This window comes from Dermochelys coriacea, chromosome 10 (genome assembly GCF_009764565.3).
Source record: "Dermochelys coriacea isolate rDerCor1 chromosome 10, rDerCor1.pri.v4, whole genome shotgun sequence".
Lineage (NCBI taxonomy): Eukaryota > Metazoa > Chordata > Testudines > Dermochelyidae > Dermochelys > Dermochelys coriacea.
This window is the reverse complement of record NC_050077.1, coordinates 68338686-68361965: the sequence shown is the minus strand read 5'-3', so window position 1 is coordinate 68361965 and position 23280 is coordinate 68338686. Positions and strand designations below refer to the sequence as shown.

Genomic DNA, 23280 nt, shown 5'->3' with positions numbered 1-23280 from the left:
CCCTCAGAACCCCTAACCCATCCAGCCCCCCCTGCTCCCTGTCCCCTGACTGCCCCGACCCCTATCCACACCCCCGCCTCCTGACAGCCCCCCCAGGAATCCCACCCCCTATCGAACTGCCCTCTGCTCCTCGTCCCCTGACTGCCCTCTCCTGGGACCCCCTGCCCCTACATGCCCCCCGGGATCCCACCCCCCTGCTCCCTGTCCCCTGACCACCCCTCCAACCCCTATCAATACCCCCTCCCCCTGACAGGCCCCCCGGGACTCCACTCCCAACCCTCCCTGTTCCCTGTCCCCTGACTGCCCCCCCAGAATCTCCACCCCATCCAACCGCCCCCGCTCCCTGACTGCCCCCTGGGACCCTCTGCCCCCTTACCCAACCCCCCCACTCCCAACCCTCTTACCATGCTGTTCAGAGCAGCAGGAGCTCACAGCCCCACGCTGCCCAATAGGAGCGGCGGGCCAGAGCGTTGCCCACGCAGCGGCGACAGATGGGTGCCAGCAGAGGAGGGGCAGGGGACTAGCTTCCCTGGCCGGAAGCTCAGGGGCTGGGCAGGATGGTGCCATGGGCCAGAAGTGGCCTGCGGGCCGTAGTTTACTCATCTCTGGTGTAAAGTGTCCTTAGTGTAAGGTATGTCTGCACTACAGATGGATCCGTGCTTTGCAGCTCGAACAGACAGATGTGCTAGTTCTGCTCAAGCTAGCATGCTAAAAATAGCCATGCAGCTGGGAGTAGCATGGGTGGCAGCTCAGGTTAGCCACCTGAGTGCAAACTTGCCTGGACCCGTTGGTACATATTTGTGCAGCTAACCTGAGTCACCACCGATGCTACCCCAGGCTATTCTGCTATCTTTTTGAATCCATGGCCCTGTGACAGCTTTAACTTATGCTGAGGGCAGGTTTGACTGCCAGATAAACCAAGAATTAAGGGAGGCAGAAAGATAGCAGTCACCCTCCCTGGGATCAGTGCAACTGAGGAACAAACCCATAGGTGTCTAACCTTCCCCAAACAATCATAAGGTTCTGAAACTCTGGGCACAATCCAGTTCCCACTGAAGTCAATGGGAGTTTTGTCATCATACCCTATGGCTTCAATTGAAGAAACCACGTAAACACATCATTAAATCCATCCCTATTAGGGAAAGTAATTAAGCACATGCTAAAAGTTCAGCGTGTGCATTACTGCCCTTCCTGAACAGAGATGCTTTCCTGAACGGGGGCCTGATTAGGTTTTAAAATAATCTTTACAACTCTAAAAATCAGAATTTTAATCCTGCAATGGATCTAAACCCTCTGATGTCAAAACTGTGTGCTATAGACCTTAGGAGCTATAAAACCAATTTTAAAGTTTAATCTATTTCTCTGACATCAAATAGAGGTTACTTTCCACCAGCACCAGAGCAGCTCTAAAACACTCAATGTTCCATGGAGGAAAAAGAAAGTTATTTCCTACAATGAGTGGCTTTGGAACAGCAAATATTATGGAAAAATATTTCAGCTCTGGAGGGACTGTGAAACAAGCATTTTAAAAAAAGTCTGCACTATAGGGTATCCTTAAAATATTCAGTGTTCAAAAACAAATTTCCTCCAACCTTGAAAGCCCTATGAATTATTGCACGCTATAAAAATCTTGGCCTACTAAATGGTTACTCTAAAACATTAGATATTTCTTAAGAATTTTTTCTCCCAGCCATGTAGAGTCTCATAAAGTATCCTGTATTTCCCATTCAAGAGCAAGGCAGAATTGTGCTGGCACAAATCACTTATTGCTGAACACTTTCTTTTTCCAAAAGTTTACTTAACTTAAGAAGCTAAGCTAGCATGTCTTCTTTAAGAGGAAAATACTATGTCTCAGTAACTTACTCCATGAAAGTCACCTGAATATTGCTTATCCTACAAACATATCTATAGCAGTCAAACTTTTATTTCTGATAAACTTTTTGAGCTCATTTCAAAAATTCTTCTCTCTAGCAGAAGTGACTTAAATCCTTCTGTACTATCTGAATTATCTCATAGTGAGCAATGCTGGGTCACAAACCTTCTATGGACCCATTAATTAATTCTACTGAAGTTCACTGCAAGCTAACACTGACTTCAGAAGGAGCAGAATCTGGTCCGCCCTTTAGTTCTCTAGCTGCCACTAAAGGAGAACTCAATCTCTGCTCCATCTACTGAAATTTAAGGCCAAGATTTTTAAAAATAGGAGCCTAAAATAAGGCTCTAAATCCCTATTTAGGCATCCAAATAAGTAGACTCACTTTCAAAAGTGCTAAGTTCTCATTAGCTCCCTCTGAAGTCAATGGGGGCTGCTTAGTGCTCAGCTTTTAAGTCAGGTCACTTATTCAGACACCTAAATATTGATTTAGGAGTCTAGCATTATTTTTGAAAATCATGACCTATTTCTAAAGGACAATATAAGAATTCATAATTTTTTACTGTGTCCCTACAAATGAAAGTAATCACAGCAACAGTAATTCAGACAATTGTTGGATTATCTTGCTTCTACACCTGTGAGCTGCTAGTGCAAGTAATCCCACTGACAAAGATTTTGGTGGAACCGAACACTGCAATCCTGCAACATACCCTTGACTTCAGAGAGTTTTGCCGGAGCAAAAACTACAGGGAAAAATGCCACCCACATGCATCAATGTGTAGGGAAAATTGTTGGTGCATGTGGTGAAAGGGTGAGAATCTCCGTAGCTAGGAAGGAAGACACTTGCCAAGAGTCAATACATAGCTCCTTCCTCTGGGAGTCTCTGGCAACAACTGGCCAGCTGGAAGACAGGGGTGCTGATGGACCAGCATTCTCCTGGCCTCAGGATTCAGCCCAGTGAAGCGGTCATGTGGAGCTTCTTTCAGCTCCGTTCCAGCAGCTCACCCTACCCACCTAAACTAGGAATGGGAACCCGGCCTGACAGATGCTATGGGTTGAGCCAATTGTGTGATTAGGGAATCAATAGGAATTTTCTCTTCTCTGGGGCAAATGGCAAAGGACCAGGGATGTTTTTTGCCTTCCTTGCAGCACCTACAAGCCACTATGGGTTAAGTAGGAACGTGCTTAGTGCCTAACTGAGGTACTAAAGTAGTGTTGTTTATTCATCGCAACTTGCGGACGGTTTCCAGTGCGGTTAAGAGTATAAAATGAATGGTTCCCAGAGATAAAATACCTAAAATTTCAGTGATGGACCTTGGGCTCATGTGAAAGAGTGAGACCCTGCGGCCTTCACAGGCCAAGGTCCCCACTGCTGCACTCTCTGTCCCCCTTGCACAGGGAAGGATGCTAGGATTAAGGGACAGCTGGGTCCTGTGGGTAGGCTGAGGGGAGCCATCCCACATTATAGGTTATATGTTTAGGAGCCCTGTAAACCTGGCACCAGTTACAGGTTATATGGTAAGAAGCCCTGTAATCCACACACTGGAACCAGTTAAATGACTGGTATCAGAAAATATTGGTGACAGGCAAGTAGCGCCCCTCCCGAGTTAAAGTTTAATAAAAGTTGCAGGTTGCCGCTTCATTTCATGCATTTGTCTGGCCTCATTTTGCCTTTGTGTCCACATCAATGGCCTTTAGTTTCTAAAGTGTAATTGTTCCTCACCAGGCCTCCTCCCTGACCAAGATTAACATTGCCTCAATTCATGTTTCTTTTGTCTTAAAAAGGTAATGCAGTCTCAGGATGGAGAACCCCTCAATGGTATGGAATAATTTCCCCAGGCCCCCTTTTAGGGAGGCTCCAGTGGCAATGGTCGCAGGAGGCATCCTGTCCACAGGAAATGGAGGGGACTGGTGAGCCACAGGTGTCCAGAAGTCAGCATAAAGCCAAATGGACTATCTGGGCATCCACCAAGATCCAGGCAGATTTCTGGGGATCTGTGTGTTCTGGGTTTGTAACTCTTAGCCATTCTTTGTGGAGGTAGTGCTAGTGGTGGAGGGGAATTTCCCTTCCCAGACCCCTCCCACTCCTACTGCAGAATAATTACTGCAATCTCCATGTAAAAATCTCACCGACTTTTCATTCCCTTGTGCCCTCCAGTGGATTTTTCAGTAGGAGAGGCTAGTCTGATTCTTAATCACTAATGACCAATATATCTATAGTCACAAAGGGAAGTAAATATAAAGATTTGGGAAAGAGAAACATGCCAGAAAGATTCCTTGACTGGAGTGTGTTGTCTGCTGAAGGGAGTTGAGGCAAATGAGGTGGTGGAGGGGACACAAAAAAGAAAAAAACAAACAATGTGAACAGGTAACTTTTTACAATCAGTCCATATAAAGGACAGAGAGATAACATTAAGACACTTTCCCTTCATTAAGCTAATTAGGAATTGGGAACATTTTGTCCTGTATTCCTACTACTATATTTAATACTTTTACAAAATACTATAGTGCTTCCCTCGACAGACTTTTGAAACCCACTATTAATTTGCATTTAGAAGCACAAAAAGGAAGCTAAACAATATGAATGATTCATAAATCCAGAGATTTTACTGTTATAGCCTTCTCATCCCCCGCTCCGATTTTTCTGAAGTGAAAAATAAAATATAAAGGATAGAATGACAACATAAAAGGCACATTTAGAATAGTGTAGGTAAATGAAAACGACAGATGGAAGATCAAAGTGTTGGCTTCATCTGCAACGATTTCAATTGTGTAAAATTGCTTATCTGATACTCATGGTATATAACTGGTTCGTATTTGTTTAATGTGTGTAAATGAGAACTTCTAACAAGCTAACACAGAGGTTCAATATGTTTCAATAATGTTTGTATCATTAATGGATTTTAACTGTATATTACTATATGTAGAGCAGCAAAAGTACGTTCAGCGCTATACAAAATATGGATTAAAATACGGTCCCCTACTCTGAGAAGCTTCCAATACGAAATAAATTCAGAGGTGCAATAAAATGTGTGTAATCTATACCACTTAATACTAAGCAGTTTTCCTTTCTATTTTCTCACCAGAAGGTGGCACATGATGCACAGTTTGTCCATTTCCCACTCCCCATTTTACTTCAGCTTAGAACTTTTAGCCTTTTAGAATAAATAGAGTCTGACAGGTTTAGTTTATTTTGTGTAATAATCACAAAAGATCCTTTCTGCAAATACAATAAATGTTATCCAAGAGCAATTTGGAGCAAGTGCTATTGATATTTACACCATATATGTTTGATTGAAAAGTAGCTGGCTATAACAGCAGAATATAAATCTCTCCAGAATTCTATAAATATCTCCTAACATACGTGGTGTGAGACCTATAAAAGTGAGTTTATTACAATTAGTGAGAAAATATTTTTATTATAAATTGAAAGGAAAATAGAAATCTATACTCTTAGTTTCAGCAAATCAGTAGAAATAACTTTCTTAGCCCTTGCCATGATGGTCTGTTACTTATTAGAGTATATGCTTTACACGATATATCTCCATTTTTGTAATTTGAAACTGATGATTAGAGCATGAGAAAAAGTCTTTTGGAGAGAGAGAAAATCAAATTAATGAAACAGTGAGACAGGAAAAATATGTGGCACATATTACATAATATTAAACCTTTTTGTTTGATGATGTTAATGGATACTTAAATTGCTCCATGTAACACATTCTAATAAACCTAGCATCCCAAAGCATTCTGTTCAGAGGCATTATTTTTGTAGGCTTGTTGGTCAAGAGTAATTCAATTACAGAGTATACTGTACAGCCACAAGCTGGCCACTAGGGGATGCAAGAAAGTTCATCCTTCCCCCAAACCTCACATCTGCAGCTCTCAGCATACTCTCTGCCAGTTTGTGTGGCAGGCTGCTCCTAGTCCCAGAAATTCTGCACTGTGGTACAGTGTTCTGTTGAATGAACCACTAAGGTGTCATTTTTGTACGGATCCATAACTAATATTTTCTCTATGTTGCAGTAAGAAAATTGCTACATGCACATCCACATGGCAAGAGAGAAGGAAGTGTGTGTACAGTGAGACACAGAATGCAAAAGTACAGTATGTAAAGAATTTCCCAGAGAGAAACCCCTGGATTGCACAGCTGTAACTGAAAGTAGAATTTGGTTCAACTTTAAAAACACCAAAGCCAAGAAATTGCATAGACATTTAAAAATTCTGCCAAGAAATGGCACTACATAAAATATGCCATGGTGCACACACACAGACACCTTGTGGTCCTCTCTACATACATCCTTTTTTGTGGCATGGCAAGCATCTAAATGGCCCACAAGCAACCACAGTCACTCAACATCAATGGGACAGCTGCATGAATAAGGTCTGCAGGACAGGGCCTTGCTGAGCACACCTCAGCATTACCTGAGCCTTGTCTGGTAATACTTAATATGCAAAAACAGGCAGGCTGTCATTCACAGAAAAGAAGTTAGACATTGCAGCTGTATCCTTCTTTTTGCCTACTTACGAGAAAGGATAGTGAGGGAAAAACACCTCCAGGTCTAATCAGGGTCTCCTGGATACTAAAGGAAGAAGCCTACCTTCTAATCAGTATTATCTGTAGGTACAGATGATGAGGAGAAAGAATGTATAAACCCATAAATCCTACAGATCTATATTTGATATCACATATGTTGGATACTCCTTCAAATGAATTTCCTAAGGGATGAATAAATAAATAAATACAAAAGTAACAACAACAACATGTGCTTATCACTTTTCATCCTAAAGTCTCAAAATCACTTTGCAAATATGGGAATATATCGACATCTCCAGTTTGCAGGTGAAGTAACTCAGACACAAGTTAGTTACACAGCAAGTCAATGGCAGAATCAGGAATGGAACCCAGGTCTCCTGGATGGCAGTCCACTTGCAATCAAGAAACTATGAAGATTCTACATGAAAAGCAAAGCCATGGTTTTATCAAAAGTATTGGATATGCTTTATTTACTACATGAGCGTCAGCTGAACCATTCACAAATGGGATATGAAAGATGGGGCCAATAACATAACATAGTACACTATTTCCTTTTCCTACATATATGGACTAAGCAGTTTGGAAACTGCAATTTTAGCCAAAAATTGCTTATTCCTCAGCTAGGCCCCTATTCAACATAGCACTTAGAGCATGCTCAACTTTAAGCACATGATGTAATTCACATGGGGACTTGTAGCGAGACAGTGTGGCTCCCTGCTACCCCGGAGAGGGTTGAGCCTCTCCAGACATCAGAGAGGGCGGAGCCATGAAGCTCTGAGCCCAACCCTCAGAGGGACAAGTGGCGACCCGGAAGTAGAAAGGCGCAAGCTGGAAGTATAAAGGGGGGGCCCCCCCTCAGAGCTCACTAGAGGACCAGCCACTGGGGAGGCCAGACATAGTCAGCCTAGCCCGCGACTGGAAAACCCTGTGTCCCCAGGTCCATGCCAGACTGGCCTGGCCCTGGCAGGGCCTGCCCCGCGCCCGGCGCTCCCAGGGAGTTTGCCGGGCCTGCCCTGCGCCCAAGCTCCTGGGGAGTTGCCGGGCCTGCCCCGCGCCCTGGCTGCCAGGGGACATTGCCGGGCCCTGCCCCGCGGCCTGCGCTCCAGGGGAATGCCGGGCCTGCCCCGCCGCCCAGGCGCTACAGGGGAGTTGCCGGGGACCTGCCATGCGCCCAAAGCTCCTAGGGGAGGTTGCCGGGCCTGCCCCGCGCCCCGCGCTCCAGGTGAGTTGCCGGTGCTTGCCCGCGCCCGCTCTCCAGGGGATTTGCCGGGCCTGTCCCGCGCCCCGCGCTCCGGGGAGTTGCCCGGGCCTGCCCCGCGCCCGCGTCAAGTCAGGGGGAGAGTAGAGGAGTTGCCGGGCCTGCCCCCGCGCCCGCTCTCCAGGGGAATAGCCGGGCCTGCCCCGTGCCCACTCTCCAGGGGAGTTTCCGGGCCTGCCCCGCGCCGCTCTCCGGGGGAGTTTCCGGGCCTGCCCCGCGCCCGCTCTCCGGGGGAGTTTCCGGCCTGCCCCCCCCGCTCTCCAGGGGAGTTTCCGGGCCTGCCCCCCGCCCGCTCTCCAGGGAGTTTCCGGGCCTGCCCCCCGCCCGCTCTCCAGGGGAGTTGCCGGGCTTGCCCCGCCCACTTTCCAGGGGAATTGCCGGGCCTGCCCCGCGCCCCTCTCCAGGGAGTTTCCGGGCCTGCCCCACGCCCGCTCTCCAGGGGAGTTGCCGGGCCTGCCCGCCCCTCTCCAGGGGAGTTGCCGGGCCTGCCCCGCGCCCGCTCTCCAGGGGAGTTGCCGGGCCTGCCCCGCGCCGCTCTCCAGGGGAGTTGCTGGGCCTGCCCCGCGCCCGCTCCAGGGAGTTGCCGGGCTGCCCCGCCCGCTCTCCAGGGGAGTTTCCGGGCCTGCCCCGCGCCCGCTCTCCAGGGGAGTTTCCGGGCCTGCCCCGCGCCCGCTCTCCAGGGGAGTTTCCGGGCCTGCCCCGCGCCCCGCTCCAGGGAGTTGCCGGGCCTGCCCCTCGCCCGCGCTCCAGGGAGTTGCCGGGCCCACCGCTTGTCCACTACCCTGAGGACCCATGGTGCTGGACCCCCCGAGAACACCGCCGTGATCCAGGTACCAGAAGAGGGACTTAGGAAGTAGCCCGGGGACAGCTGGCCCTAGTCTGGCTGTAACTCTGCCAGAGCCCATGTCAGTGTGTTGCGGTCAGGATCCCCACTGACCCAGCAGCGGGTCATTTGCCGCTGCTAGGGCTCCGGGCTGGGACGCAGTGGAGTGGTTCAACGGGTAGTGATCAATGGCTCCATGTCTAGTTGGCAGCCGGTGTCAAGTGGAGTGCCCCAGGGGTCGGTCCTGGGGCCCGTTTTGTTCAATATCTTCATAAATGATCTGGAGGATGGTGTGGATTGCACTCTCAGCAAATTTGCGGATGATACTAAACTGGGAGGAGTGGTGATACGCTGGAGGGGAGGGATAGGATACAGAAGGACCTAGACAAATTGGAGGATTGGGCCAAAAGAAATCTAATGAGGTTCAATAAGGATAAGTGCAGGGTCCTGCACTTAGGATGGAAGAATCCAATGCACCGCTACAGACTAGGGACCGAATGGCTCGGCAGCAGTTCTGCGGAAAAGGACCTAGGGTGACAGTGGACGAGAAGCTGGATATGAGTCAGCAGTGTGCCCTTGTTGCCAAGAAGGCCAATGGCATTTTGGGATGTATAAGTAGGGGCATAGCGAGCAGATCGAGGGACGTGATCGTTCCCCTCTATTCGACACTGGTGAGGCCTCATCTGGAGTACTGTGTCCAGTTTTGGGCCCCACACTACAGGAAGGATGTGGATAAATTGGAAAGAGTACAACGAAGGGCAACAAAAATGATTAGGGGTCTAGAGCACATGACTTATGAGGAGAGGCTGAGGGAGCTGGGATTGTTTAGTCTGCAGAAAGAGAAGAATGAGGGGGATTGATAGCTGCTTTCAACTACCTGAAAGGGGGTTTCAAAGAGGATGGCTCTAGACTGTTCTCAATGGTAGCAGATGACAGAACGAGGAGTAATGGTCTCAAGTTGCAATGGGGAGGTTTAGATTGGATATTAGGAAAACTTTTTCACTAAGAGGGTGAAACACTGGAATGCGTTACCTAGGGAGGTGGTAGAATCTCCTTCCTTAGAGGTTTTTAAGGTCAGGCTCGACAAAGCCCTGGCTGGGATGATTTAACTGGGACTTGGTCCTGCTTTGAGCAGGGGTTGGACTAGATGACCTTCTGGGGTCCCTTCCAACCCTGATATTCTATGATTCTATGATTCTATGAGGGCCTGAGCTATTGACTGTTTGTTGCCCCGCCCTGACCCAGGGCCTGGCCTGCTAACATTGGGCTATTTGCTCAGCCCCTGTCCGAGGGCCTGACCTACTGACTATTTGGGGCCCCGCCCTGACCCAGGGCCCGGGCCTACGGTGCTCATTCCAGTTACTGCAAGGGGTGCTGAGGGAGACTCCGGTGGCCGGATAAAGTCCCCCCAAAGTCAACGGTGTGTAGCGAGCCGGTGTGGCTTCCCGCTGCCCCGAAGAGGGTTGAGCCCCGGCCTAGCCCCTTTACAGCTCTACTTACATAAGCAAAGTTATGCATATGCATAAGTGTCTAGAGGATCTGGTTTTAAATATGCTGTCCTTATAGCAGTGGTTCTCACATTTTTTTTTCGGGGACCGCTTGAAAATTGCTGAGGGTCTCTGCAGACCGCTTAATGATCTTTCCAAATGTTGTCTGTACCGTTAGCTAACTATTGTAAAGTGCTTTGGATAAAAGCGCTATATAAATAAAAAAACCTTAATAAATAAACATTGTTTGTTCTATAAATAAAAGCACACAACTCATCTTTTAATATCAGTAGCCTTTCTATTGTGCCCTCTCCCCCTGGCTGCGGCAGCCCCCAAGCTGGGGCTGGGAAGCGAGGGGTGTCTCCCCCGCCACAGAGCTGAGGCTGGGAAGGAGGGCCATCTCTCTCCAGCAGCCACAGCCCTGGAGCTGGGGAAAGTCATCTCTTTTTCTGGTTGCCGCAGCCCTGCAGGTCCCAAATTCCCCCCACCACCTCTTCTCACCCCACTGCCCCCTCCCATGTACCCCCTATTCCCCCCAAGGCCACCACCTCACCTTACATGTGCATCTTCTGCAGGGTCCAGGCACCTAATTAGTGGAGCTACGCCTGCGCGGCTCCACTCATTAGGTGGGTGGTCTTTTATTTTCTTGTGTGCGGCCGCCTAGGCGTGCACCTCAGAGGGAAGTATCCATGGACCACCTGAATGGAGCTCGTGGACCACTGGTGGTCCACAGATCACAGTTTGAGAACCACTGCCTTCTAGAGTACAGAGACATAGTCAATTCGTTTCCAGTGCACTTTTTCAGAGATCAATCCTAAAGTGTCCTGCATTTTCACCAGGGTTTGAAGAAATCTGTAAACAATGTGTTACTAATAGTCTTAACAAAAGTTCTCATTTTTGCTACAAAGCAAACTCTGGCAAGTTTGTTCCCCTCTCTTAATAAAACAGATTAATAAGGCCATTTAACTCTCTACTCTTGGAGCAATTCAGTGGTGCACTATTTTTGATTAATGTGTCCTTACCTCATTTTCTAAGTTCATTTTTCTGCTCTTAGTTTGATGGAAGTTTTAAAAAATGCAAGCTACATTTCTAATTCACAAATAATAACTTCTACTTCCTCAGCAATTACAGGAAATAAAGCAATAAAATAAATCATTTTTAAGTCAACAGTGGTGTCAGTTTTAGCATAACTAAAGCCTGCCCCACTAACCGACACAACTCCAAAGTGTGTGGAAATTAAAAGTCCTATGTGTGAATATTAATTGATATTTAGATTACTAAATTTTGTTAGGAATTAACAAAATTAATACTAACAGTGTGACTTAAATTCTGCTGAATCTGAGATGCAGGTCAGTGGTACAAAGAGTTGCCAAAGTATAGCTGGAAAATATTACTTCCCCAAAGCAATAGCTTTGATATGAACAGTGAATAGTGGGGCCACATGGCCCAATATCCGTCTGTCTGGCACCACCATTATTTAAAGCTATTTGTAGAACTTTCATGTTCATATATTTCTATCATTATTTTGGTCTAATATCAACATCTTTCTTCTGGACAACTGCAAATACAGTTTCCCAAAAACAATAAAAATGGAAATGGCACACTGACTTGTCTAACAATTTATTTTCAATTAGTTGTAACTCTGATTATTTCCAAATTCATGTTCTTGATTAAACAAGACACCAAATGTTGATGCATATTTTATGAAAATAATTGGCAGGGTACTATTGTTACGGTGAATTAACTTTTAAGGTGATCAGTTTAAAGCACAGTGATGAAGAGATTAACAGGTAAAATATCTACCTTGCCTGCACAAACTGAGATCAAGAAAATAAGATGAGACACAGAATTACTTAATATATGTAGTTTCTACTCACTATAAGTGCTGCTCCAGAGGTGTTGACCTAAAGAAGCTCTATAGACTTTTGTGACTTGGCATCTAATGAGCCTCATCCTCTTTGTCTCTTTCCTGCAGCTGCAAAATGCTAGTTGTAATAGACAAACTTATTTTACCATCAAGTTCAACGTTCTGTGAAGGTGAGACTGGAGATTTTATTTGCAGTTCTATATGGCCGAGACACATGAGCATTTCCTACGAGGGCAAGAGACTACAAGGGTGCAGCAAATTTTCTGATGCGCAACTCAGCTGGCTGTGGAGCCAGTACCTAAGATGGGCATCAGTTTTGTGGTCCTTAAATACTGTGCTGGATCATAGACCATTTCATAGAAAAAGGAATTTTCAGAGCGAGAGAGACTGTGTGTGTGTGTCTCTGTCTGTCTGTCTCGAGAAAAGAAATAGAGAGAGATGAAATAGAGTGACCAAGGTTGACATGCCTAGTAAAAAGGAATAATGTTCTGCTGCTATCAGTAACTTTTTTTCGAGACTCCAGGTGAGCTTCTTATTCCAACACTACAGGGAACTCCAATGGTGTTCTTGCTTACCTGTCACAGGACAGTCAATAGTAATGTTTGCTCCAATTCTTCCCACTATCACACCTCCAACAGTTACAGAGAGATTACTAACTTCCAGATTTGTGACATTTATTCCAGGGGACAAAATGACAGGAGCCTCTTCAAAAGAAAAAGAAAGGAATTATATTTTAAGTTTTATGTGCTTTATAGATCTTGTATTTAAAATGATCATTTAAGCAGAATTAAGTTTGAAAAGAAACATACAGATAGTAGGGTGGATCAGCTATCTTGGCTCATGGCTGTGGTGGCTTTAGTTGAAATACAATTTAACAGCAATCAGAAATACTTATTTCTAGTTACTAATTCAGTCAAACTCAATCCAGGTTTGGGACTGGAGGATGGGTATTAGTGCTAAACAAAGAAATGACACTCATGATACTACAGATGCCATGATCAACATTACCTGCATATAACAGCAAAGAGTTTCCATATCAGAACCAAAGTCATTGACCACCATGCATCCATACACGGCCCCTTTCCTTTCGGGTAGGACTCAGAATCTGTACTTTTCCAGTGACATCCAAAACCACTCTGAAGAATGTTTAAGGGGGAAAAAAAGGTTTATTCATGTAGGAATAAATCCCATGCCCAGCTCACATATCTCAGCTGTAAACCAAGTCTTCCTTCAAGAATATAGGAGAGAGAATCTTCCTATCAAGGATACAGAGCAGAAGCAGAACTGCCTTGTAAAAGCACACCCTAATCCAATGAGGAGAGCAGCCTCCATGCCTGCAGTGTGCCCCCTTTATGTTGGCAAGGAGAAGCACTGAAGGATATGTGCAGAGATGGCTCCTCCAACTTATCCTCTCCTCTCAAACAGCAATGTGGAGCTGCAGTCTGTGCCATGCAGGAGATGGACAGCATCTGCATGTCCTCACCAAACCCTTCCTCTTCACTGTGCAGCAAAACAGTCTTGTTTCTGCTGCCAAGAGACCCACCCATACCAACAGAGGAAGGGGCAGGATTGGACCTGAAATGAACACGTTTCTTTGGGACAATAATAAAAAATTGAGCAATTTTTAGAAAAAATTACTGTATGCCCCATGAATAGCCCTCTAGAGCAGGGGTGGCCAACCTGAGCCTGAGAAAGAGCCAAAATTTACCAATGTACATTGCCAGAGAGCTACAATAATACGTCAGCAGCCCCTCATCAGTTTCCCTCCCAGTGCCTCCCACCCACCAGCAGCCCCGCTGATCAGTGTCTCACCTTCCCTCCCCCACCTCCCAATCAGCTGTTTTGTGGCATGCAGGAGGCTCTGGGGGGAGAGGAGCGAGGGCACAGCAGGCTCAGGGGAGGGGGCAGGAAGGGGTCTAGTGTGGGTAGGTCTTGTGCCAGAGCCAAGGGTTGAGCAGTGAGCACCCCCTGGCAAATTGGAAAGTTGGCGCCTGTAGCTCCAGCCCTGGAGTCAGTGCCTATACAAGGAGCTGCATATTAACTTCTGAAGAGCCGCATGTGGCTCCCAGAGCCTCAGGTTGGCCACCCCTGCTCTGGAGCATAGTAGGCTTGTCACCTCAGACCAGCAGTTTTGGGAACAACACGTGCAAGGTGGATGGGGTATGACTTATGGAAAGTCTGAGGCCTGGCACATAGTGGGACCTGGGGTTCTCAGCAGGGGGAGGAAATAAGGATCAAGGATTTATATTTTAAGGGCTACCTGACTTGTGTATTGATATAGTTTGTAATTATTTTTTCCCATTAGCAATAAAGCTGCAGTTTTTCCACAAAATGCTGTTTTCCATCTGAACCCCTTTCTTAGTATCTCAGCGGCAAGGTATGTGACCCAGAACCATGTGGGAAGATTCTGAGAATGCCAACCTGGTGTATTTATACTTTTTCCCCTTGTTAGATTTCCCAGCACTTAGTAACTTCAGCTACAGTGTGCACCAATGCATACATACTAAATTGTCGATCTGACATCCTACTTGATTGGCTAAACATACAAAAATAAAGCTATTTTATGGGGGGAAACACAAAAGATGTTAAAAATGAAGTCCTGCTTCATGTATGGGACAAAACCTGGCTTTCCCCCACCCCTGGGGCTAATTAATACTTGTATAGTACAGCACCCATATCTACAACAGATTTTGCAGAGACATTAGTATTTGTCTCATACATTTCTAAATATATAGATAGATAGATCGATATAATTTATCTTTAAGCAAAAAAGAAGGGAATGGAGACCCAGTTGCTAGTGAAATCCTAAAATGGTAAGGATCTCTATATTAGAAAGTGCAGTTTATAATTGTAGACGTTAGAAATAAAAAATATACTTACATATCAACAAAACATGTACTAAAAATGAAAACATCAGTTGCAGCAAATAAATGGGAAATTACAAATGCCCCACAAACTAAAGAATAATTGAAAGGAGCATCATGCTCCAAAAACATTTTCATTCTTTTAAAAAATCTTATTTTTGGCATCCCTGCCTGCTTTAACTGATAGCCCTGCAGAACTATATTTTTCTTGGCAATTGGGTTAATCAGTTAAGTATGTTGAGAAATATCCAAAAATGCCTTTATCATTTCAGAATAATTTCTTCATTACTGAAAGGCTAGTTAAAATTCCAACAGGCTAAACCATGAAGCTAACGTTAATGTTATCCGGTGAGTTTCTCAATTACCAGCAGTGGAGTAAAAGTATTTACTCAAAACTGAACAAATATCTGATAATATGATAACTTTTCTCCAAGAATATTTCCAAACTGTGGTTGTAATATAGGGTCCTTTTAAATTTTGACATTCCATTATCTTTAATAGAAAGATCTGTAGGTAATGAAGGATTAAAAAAATTCATAAGGATTTGTGGTTTCTTTCTAAAACAATATTGTGTTGTACAAATTATGGACACAGTGGACACATCTAAAAGTTCATTCTAGTTTTAGAGAAAGTAAAATTTTCAGAGATAAAATGAGATAAATGAATAATATGAGAATTGGTAATATCTCTAAAACTGGAAGGAACTTTTAAAGTGATCCCCTTATCTGGTATAGAATCATAGGACTGGAAGGGACCTCAAGAGATAATCTAGTTCAGTCCCCTGCACTCATGGCAGGAATAAGTATTATCTAGACCAGTGGTTCTCAAACTAGGGCTGCCACTTGTGCAGGGAAAGCCCTTGGCGGGCCGGGCCAGTTCGGCAGGTTCGGCTGATCGTGGCTCCCACTGGCTCCAGTTCGCTGTTCCAGGCCAATGGGGGCTGCGGGAAGTGGCGCAGGCCGAGGGATGTGCTGGCCGCCCTTCCTGCAGCTCCCATTAGCCTGGAGCGGCGAACCGCGGCCAGTGGGAGCTGCGATTGGCCAAACCTGCGGATGCAGCAGGTAAACAAACCGGCCCGGCCTGCCAGGGGCTTTCCCTGAACAAGCGGCAGCCCTAGTTTCAGAACCACTGATCTAGAACATCCCTGACAGGTGTTTGTGTTACCTGCTCCTAAAAATCTCCAAAGACGGCGATTCCACAGCCTCCCTAGGCAATTTATTCCAGCGCTTAACTACCCTGACAGGAAGTTTTTCCTAATGTTCAGTTAGTTTACCTCTTGCTGCAATTTAAGCCCACTGCTTCTTGTCCTATCCTCAGAGATTAAGAAGAACAATTTTTCTCCCTCCTCCTTTGTAACAACTTTATATGTACTTGAAATCTGTTATGTTGTCTTCTCTTCTCCAGACTAAACCAACCCAATTTTCCCAATCTTCCCTCAGAGGTCATGGTTTTTTAGACCTTTAATCATTTTTGTTGTTGTTCTCTGGACTTTCTCCAATTTATCCACATCTTTTCTGAAATGTGGCACCCAGAACTGGACACAATACTCCAGCTGAGGCCTAATCCGCGCTGAGTAGAGCGGAAGAATTATTCTCATGTCTTGCTAACAACACTCCTGCTAATACATCCCAAAATGATGTTTGCTTTTTTTTTTTTTTGCAACAGTGTTACACTGTTGACTCATATTTAGCTTGTGATACACAATGACCCCCAGACCCCTTTCTGCAGTACTCCTTCCTAGGCAGGCATTTCCCATTTTGTATGTGTGCAACTGATTGTTGCTGCCTAAGTAGAGTACTTCCTGCATTTGTTCTTATTGAATTTCATCCTATTTACTTCAGACCATTTCTCCAGTTTGTCTAGATCAGGCGTTCTCAAACTGGGGATCGGGACCCCTCAGGGGGTCACGAGGTTATTACATGGGGAGGTCATGAGCTGTCAGCCTCCACCCCAAACGCTGCTTTGTCTCCCACATTTATAATGGTGTTAAATATATTTTTAAAAGAGTTTTTAATGTATAAGGGGGGTTGCACTCAGAGGCTTGCTATGTAAAAGGTGTCACCAGTACAAAAGTTTGAGAACCACTGGTCTAGATCATTTTGAATTTTAATCCTATCCTCCAAAGCACTTGCAACCTCTCCCAGCTTGGTATCATCCACAAACTTTAGAAGTGTACTCTCTATGCCTGCGGTTCTCAAACTGTGGGTCAGGACCCCAAAGTGGGTCATGACCCTGTTTTAATGGGGTCACCAGGGCTGGCTTAGATTTGCTGGGGCCTGGGGCCAAAGCCAAACTCTGAGGACTTCAACCTGGGCAGTGAGGCTCAGGTTGGGCTTTGGCTTTGATCCCCCTGCCTGAGAGGGTGGGGCTCGGTTGGGCTCAGACTCCAGACCCCCCTCCTGGGGTTGTGTAGTAATTTTTATTGTCAGAAGGAGGTCACGGTGCAATGAAGTTTGAGAACCCCTGCTCTATGCCATCATCTAAATCATTGATGAAGATATTGAACGGAACCTGACCCAGAACTGATCCCTGTGGGACCCCACTGATATGCCCTTCCAACTTGACTGTGAACCACCGATAACTACTCTCTGGGAACTACTCTCTCAACCCCATGGTATATCAAAAATGCTCTCACACATTTTCCCCTTGATATTTACTTTAGAACACGTCTATTTATTCTATAATGAAGATACGTTACTTTAGGCAGAATGTATAAAACACATAAAGTATAGTCTCATTTATGGTATAAAAATCAATCCTGCCATATAATATCATAGAATTATATGTGCACTGTTTCTTTAATGAAATGATTTGTGATACAATCTAACACAAATTTCAAATAAAAGTATACATTTTGTAATAAAGAGTTGAAAAGCACAGTGCTCACATTTACTTCATTTTCACAATACATTTTTAACATTACACAACACAGTAGATTTTAGTTTTTGCCAATAACATAAAGAAGATCCATATAAAACCAAAAGAATCCATATTTACTTACTTCTCAGAGGATTTTAATGCTTCTCCATCTTTTGTCCAAGTATATTTAGGCTCATTAATGTCTGCAGTTTCACACAGTAAATTGACAGTGCTAGTACTCTGGGTCAGAAAAACTGTATTTCCAATTCGTGCAGTTATTGTTTTATTAAAGGAAATTCTGGGAACTTGTTTTTGCCTTATAATACCAGGTCCTTTTTGATTGAACATCAGCTTGTCTAGGGTTTTTGTGTTGAAACGTTCAGATACGTTTGGTGATTTATCGGTAAGCTTTGAGGCTAACTTTTCTTCATGCAAGCCTTTCCATTTTTCAGTACTAAGTTGTAGTGGTCTAGATAATTCAGCAACTAACTGATATATGACTTGGGATGCCAAATCATCACTGACCTCTCCAGCTTCAATGAGTTGACTCATGTTTCTTATCAGTATTTCGAACTGTACAGTATCCATGCTGTAAGCTCCTTGAAGAATTGCTGCCTCCAGATGTTTGTTCTTGAATTCATGAGGGCTGTATTCTTCTGCTGAATTACTCACATGGGTTTCAACATTTCTTAGAAATGGCTGATCATTAACTTGTCCATCATCGAGATACAGCTCATTCTTTTTACTCCATATTTGCCACATTTTGCTCATTTTATGCCATTTGGCTCCAAAACTGTTCGCTTCGTTGTGATCTGTACCTCTGGTCTCACTTGCATGCTTTCTAAAAGTTGGAGGTTCTATTAGCCGGTTGTCAGTGCCAATAAGTTTGAGAACAAATGTTTTATGCACAGAGCCTGCAATACACCTGTACACTCCGATATCTGTAGCCCCAAGGCTATGTATTTTCAGTGATCCTGATTTAGTGATGCCAAGTCTTTTAGAGTTTTGTAGATGTTGTCCATCTTTCTCCCATTGGATAAGTGACTTTTGAAACCTTCGTACTGGGCACTTAATTACAACGGATGTTTTTGGAAGCAAATAGGCTCGGCTTCCAATGGTAAAATTAATGCGTTTCTCTTGCCGTGTCTGTATGTAGACTCGGTGTATACTGACAATCTGAGGTCCATGGGCAGCATGCTTCTCTGGACGTTTGGGTTTAATTTCTTGTTTAATCTCTGAAACAGCAATCAAGTGTTGAAAACGATTGAATCACTGGCACTCTCCCTAACAAATTCTGCTTTTCTGAGAATGCTGGTTATAGCATTTTCTCGTATTTGGTTCAGGTCAGCTCCCAACTTGCTGACTTTTTATCTGTGTCACATACACAAAAACAGGAACAATGATATAGTCAAATTTTCCGGCCCCAATTTAGGCATTCTCCTGCTTCTCTCTAAATCTCCTGCAGCTCTTATCATAGCAATGAGAAAGCACATATAAGACATATCTGTACAGAGGACAATATTTGGAAGAGGGGGAAGAGTGCAATAAGGTAGACATGCTATATCTTCTATTCTTATTGCTGCCAGTTGAAGGGGAAAGAAAGGGGGTAAAGGAAGAGGAAAAATCAAATAAAAGGTAGAGCACAACATCACTTTTCCTGCATTTGGGCACTGCAGCAAGTGCAGGGAACCTGGATAACACAAAGTCCATTAGAAAAAGCAGGACTCTCTTTTCTATGGCTGTTATACCTGTTGGCTGGCTGGCCTTACTGGCTGGCAGGCAGATTGAAATCAAGTAGACAGCAGCCCAGGAGATGAGAACAGGAATCAATGAATGGGCAGTAAGGGAACAGAGAAGGCCATGCTACTATCATTGGACTGGTGGTCACTTTCTTTGGCTAGAAGAGGCTTTGGTCACAGAGTCCTGCTGTTGGCAGGGGTCAGGAATACAGGAAGGAAGGGGGAAAGAAAGAGAGAAAAAAGTCAGATCCCGGAGAGGGCTGGTAAGTCAGAAGATGCCTGTGGGCAAGCTGAAGAGAAAACTGAGGAGAATTTCATGCAGGAAGGTGCGGAGGCAGAACGCTGAGTATGGTGAAGCACCTCCTGATTTACGCAGCAGGAATTTGAACTCTACATGGTTTCTGGAGAGCTGCCTCCATGACGCTAGCCAAAGACAGGCCTTCCCAGCAGTGGCCGGATAGACACGGGAACACAGTGTGAAAATGACTACAGTATTCCAGATACAATTTTGTTGACTCATTACTGGCCACTACTATGCCCCTTTCTGATCAGCAGAACTAATCTTACTAAGAAAGCATTAGGTAGCTGAGAAACAGAACAATGCAGAAGGAAAGTAACAGAAGCATACACCTTAGCTATTCACTTTGTGCAAGGCAAGGTGAAACTGGCCAGCCGGGGGAGTCAGGAAACTCCCTAGACGAGTGTTAGAGAACACTCAGTTTTTACTAGTGACCCATTCTGTTGGTATAAAGAAAAGGAGTACTTGTGGCACCTTAGAGACTAACAAATTTATTAGAGCATAAGCTTTCGTGAGCTACAGCTCACTTCATTATGCTCTAATAAATTTGTTAGTCTCTAAGGTGCCACAAGTACTCCTTTTCTTTTTGCGAATACAGACTAACACGGCTGCTACTCTGAAACCTGTCATTCTGTTGGTATGTGACAGAGAACAAAACCCAGCCAGCTGCAGAATGACTTCAATGAGTCAGAGAAACAGACAAATTAATCAAACACTCCTGCATGTGGTTGAATCTAAAATCATTACTACTCTACCATTTGGTGAGAACATAAATAAATAAAATGACAAATCTTGACAGCAAGTTATTGCAAAAATTTTAGTGCTTCAGATATCATATACATACACTTTGGATAGGCTGTAAAGGAAGAGGTAAAAAGCTAAATGCTTCAAGCATTCAAAAAGTGTGCACACTGTCTGAACTACAGCCCAGAGTACATTCTTATGCTTATAAAACAGAATAGTTATTTTTGATATTTTGGCTAATGAGTTCTGACCAATGTGGATATCCTGGTTTCATAATTACATAGCTCTTAAATCAGTATTTGTTATCTAGATGCATGGTTCCCTCAACCAACCATTTTATATTGTACAACAAATAAACTGTTTCAGGCACTGAGAGGAGTAAGATTATTAAAAGAGTGTCCTGTTTTTAATAACTATTGGGCTCAAAATATTTGTTTTAATGAAAATGTTCCAGTATTAAAGCTTCAATTTCCAAAACCCAGCATACATACACAGTAAGTGTAACTTTATACATACAAAATACTTTGTGCTATGCTATGTTTACATTAGTTATTCCAATACAGAATTAAACCCAGCACGTGTTTATAAATATGTTCAAGTCTGACTGATCAATTTCACTTTTTTTAAAGAAAGACATCATCAAGTCTTCTTAGCAGTGCAACAACAGAGGGCACGTGTGTGTGTGGGGAGGGGGTATAAGTATGTACTGGTGGAAGAGTTAAAAGTGAGAGAGCATTCAGTTTTGTGTACTGCAGGAGAATAGTCCACAATGAACTTTCTGGATCCCTGGAAGCATCATAATTTGCAGCTTTGGAAGGGGTGGTCTTTTTGGGAGGGATTCCATGAAAGGTAAAGCTGCTGAATACATTAGCCTGCACTAGTGCCACAGGGCCTGATCCTCAGCTGATGTAAACTGATGTAGGTCTGTTGCCTCCAATGGAGCTACACACATTTTTACCAACTGGAGATCTGGCTCATAAACTGTGAGCTCCTAAGCTATTTCCCAGGACCTAGGAAGCCAGAGATATTTCTGCCTGGATTGGGCCTTCATAACTAAAGCGCATGCCCAGATACTGTGTCTAGGGAGTCAGGCTTTGACTAACAAGCCCCATCACCATAAGCAGATAGTAAAAATTAAGCGCTCAGTTGTGCCCTGAAGACTGAGCCCTGAAAAGGGGGCATTGAAGAATGCCACTTTAGTGCAAGCTCTAGGAGGCACCACCTCTCCCAAAGCAGCCCTGCTTGGTGACAGAGTGTGCATGGTGCACCATCCCTTAGAACAGTGCAGCCTGCTCTCCTCTTTGTAGCCTCGAGCACTACTTTTTGGGGTGATGACAAGTTCCTGTCTCCCACCCACTCCCTTCAGGTGACTTGAGCTGAGCCCCGGATGTAGTAGGAGGAAACAGTCCCTGAATGTTCCTATGAATCCCAGGATTGCTACTATCCCTGGGCCCTGGCGCAAGACGCAAAGTGAGGATCTGGAGTGTGCTCTCCTCTCTCACCTTCTGTGTACTCATATAAATGCCAGGCAGAATCCGGCCTTAGAGGCTAATGCATCTAAAACCTTGTCCTGAACAGTTTGAGAACTTGAAGGGAGAGGCTGGTCACTAGCCCTCTTTCATCATTTCAGTCTGCACCCCATTACCTGCCCTAATAACTACTGTATGTCTTCACGTGTTGCTCCCTTCTAACTACAATGGAAGCGGAAATGTTACTTTAACATCACTCTCCACTAAGCAATTTGCAGGCCACATTGCCATTCAACTATCCACAATTAATTAAATTCAGATAGATACGCAGCTCAAAATATTTTATTAAACCTTATGCCAAGGACATTCCTGAAAGTCCATGGGGCTTTATTTAAGTGGTGTTTTGAACCTCAGGATTCTGGCATGTTAATCTGAAATGAAGTCCAGGAAAAGAAGTTTCATATTATGTATGAATCAGAATTGCACTCTTATTTTGTGTTGTGAATAACCATTTATACAAAGCTAGAAAACACATAAAGAAGTAGCTATTTCTGGACAAGACCATTAACTGGATCAAAACCAAAAAGCCCTGCACATATTACCGGATATTTACAGATCTGTATGATGCAAAATTTTCAATTCTTCCAAACCTAGAGTGAATGTTTTCAATTGAATAGTTGTCATTAAATATATTGTATTCAGTAGCGTTTTATCAAATTGTATCTGATATTTAGGCCATTCATAAGAGCCTTCTTTTTTAACGGCACAAATTTATATACTCCTTTCTAAAGGAAGAAAAACAGAGGCCCACATTGAGGAATGGTTGCACATTCTTCACTGTAACTGTACCTAAAAGAAGAAAAGGAGGACTTGTGGCACCTTAGAGACTAACAAATTTATTTGAGCTGTAGCTCACAAAAGCTTATGCTCAAATAAATTTGTTAGTCTCTAAGGTGCCACAAGTCCTCCTTTTCTTTTTGTGGATACAGACTAACACGGCTGCTACTCTGAAACCTATACCTAAAAGAGACATCTACCTGGCTATTTTACATGTGCAGTTAACACAATAGTCTAACTTGCTATTTTGCATGAGCTGTTAGCACAATTACAATCATTATCATGGCAAGATCATGCTCAAATTACAAAACATGCATTTTTCTGGGAACATTTCTAGAAGTAATGAGCCAAATGTTGTATTTTTTTTTAAAAAAGGTGTCTACTCCTGCTACGACTGTGCCTGCAAAATACCTTGTGAAGCCAAAGGGAATAGGTTTCACACTCCCTCAGGTATTGATAGAAATTATTTCTGCACCTGCCACTGGAATGGGAGTTTTGTAACTTTTAACAGCACTGACGGGAGTGTAACGCCCAGTGTTCTAAGAACACACACTGAACAGATACTCAGTGGGCCCAATTCTCATTTACACCAAGGCCCCCTTTTACTGCTCTGGCAGTGTAAATGGGC

General features: G+C 44.3%; 1 protein-coding gene across 1 annotated transcript in view; it reads right to left on the bottom strand.

Annotated features, from left to right (window-relative positions):
• ADAMTSL3 (ADAMTS like 3) overlaps window positions 1-23280 on the bottom strand; it is a 308922-nt gene that overhangs the window by 32638 nt on the left and 253004 nt on the right. Inside the window, 4 exon segments of the mRNA XM_038420609.2 lie at window positions 12418-12544; window positions 12851-12916; window positions 12918-12978; window positions 17708-18800. Of these exon segments, the coding sequence (XP_038276537.1) occupies window positions 12418-12544; window positions 12851-12916; window positions 12918-12978; window positions 17708-18800 (1347 nt within the window).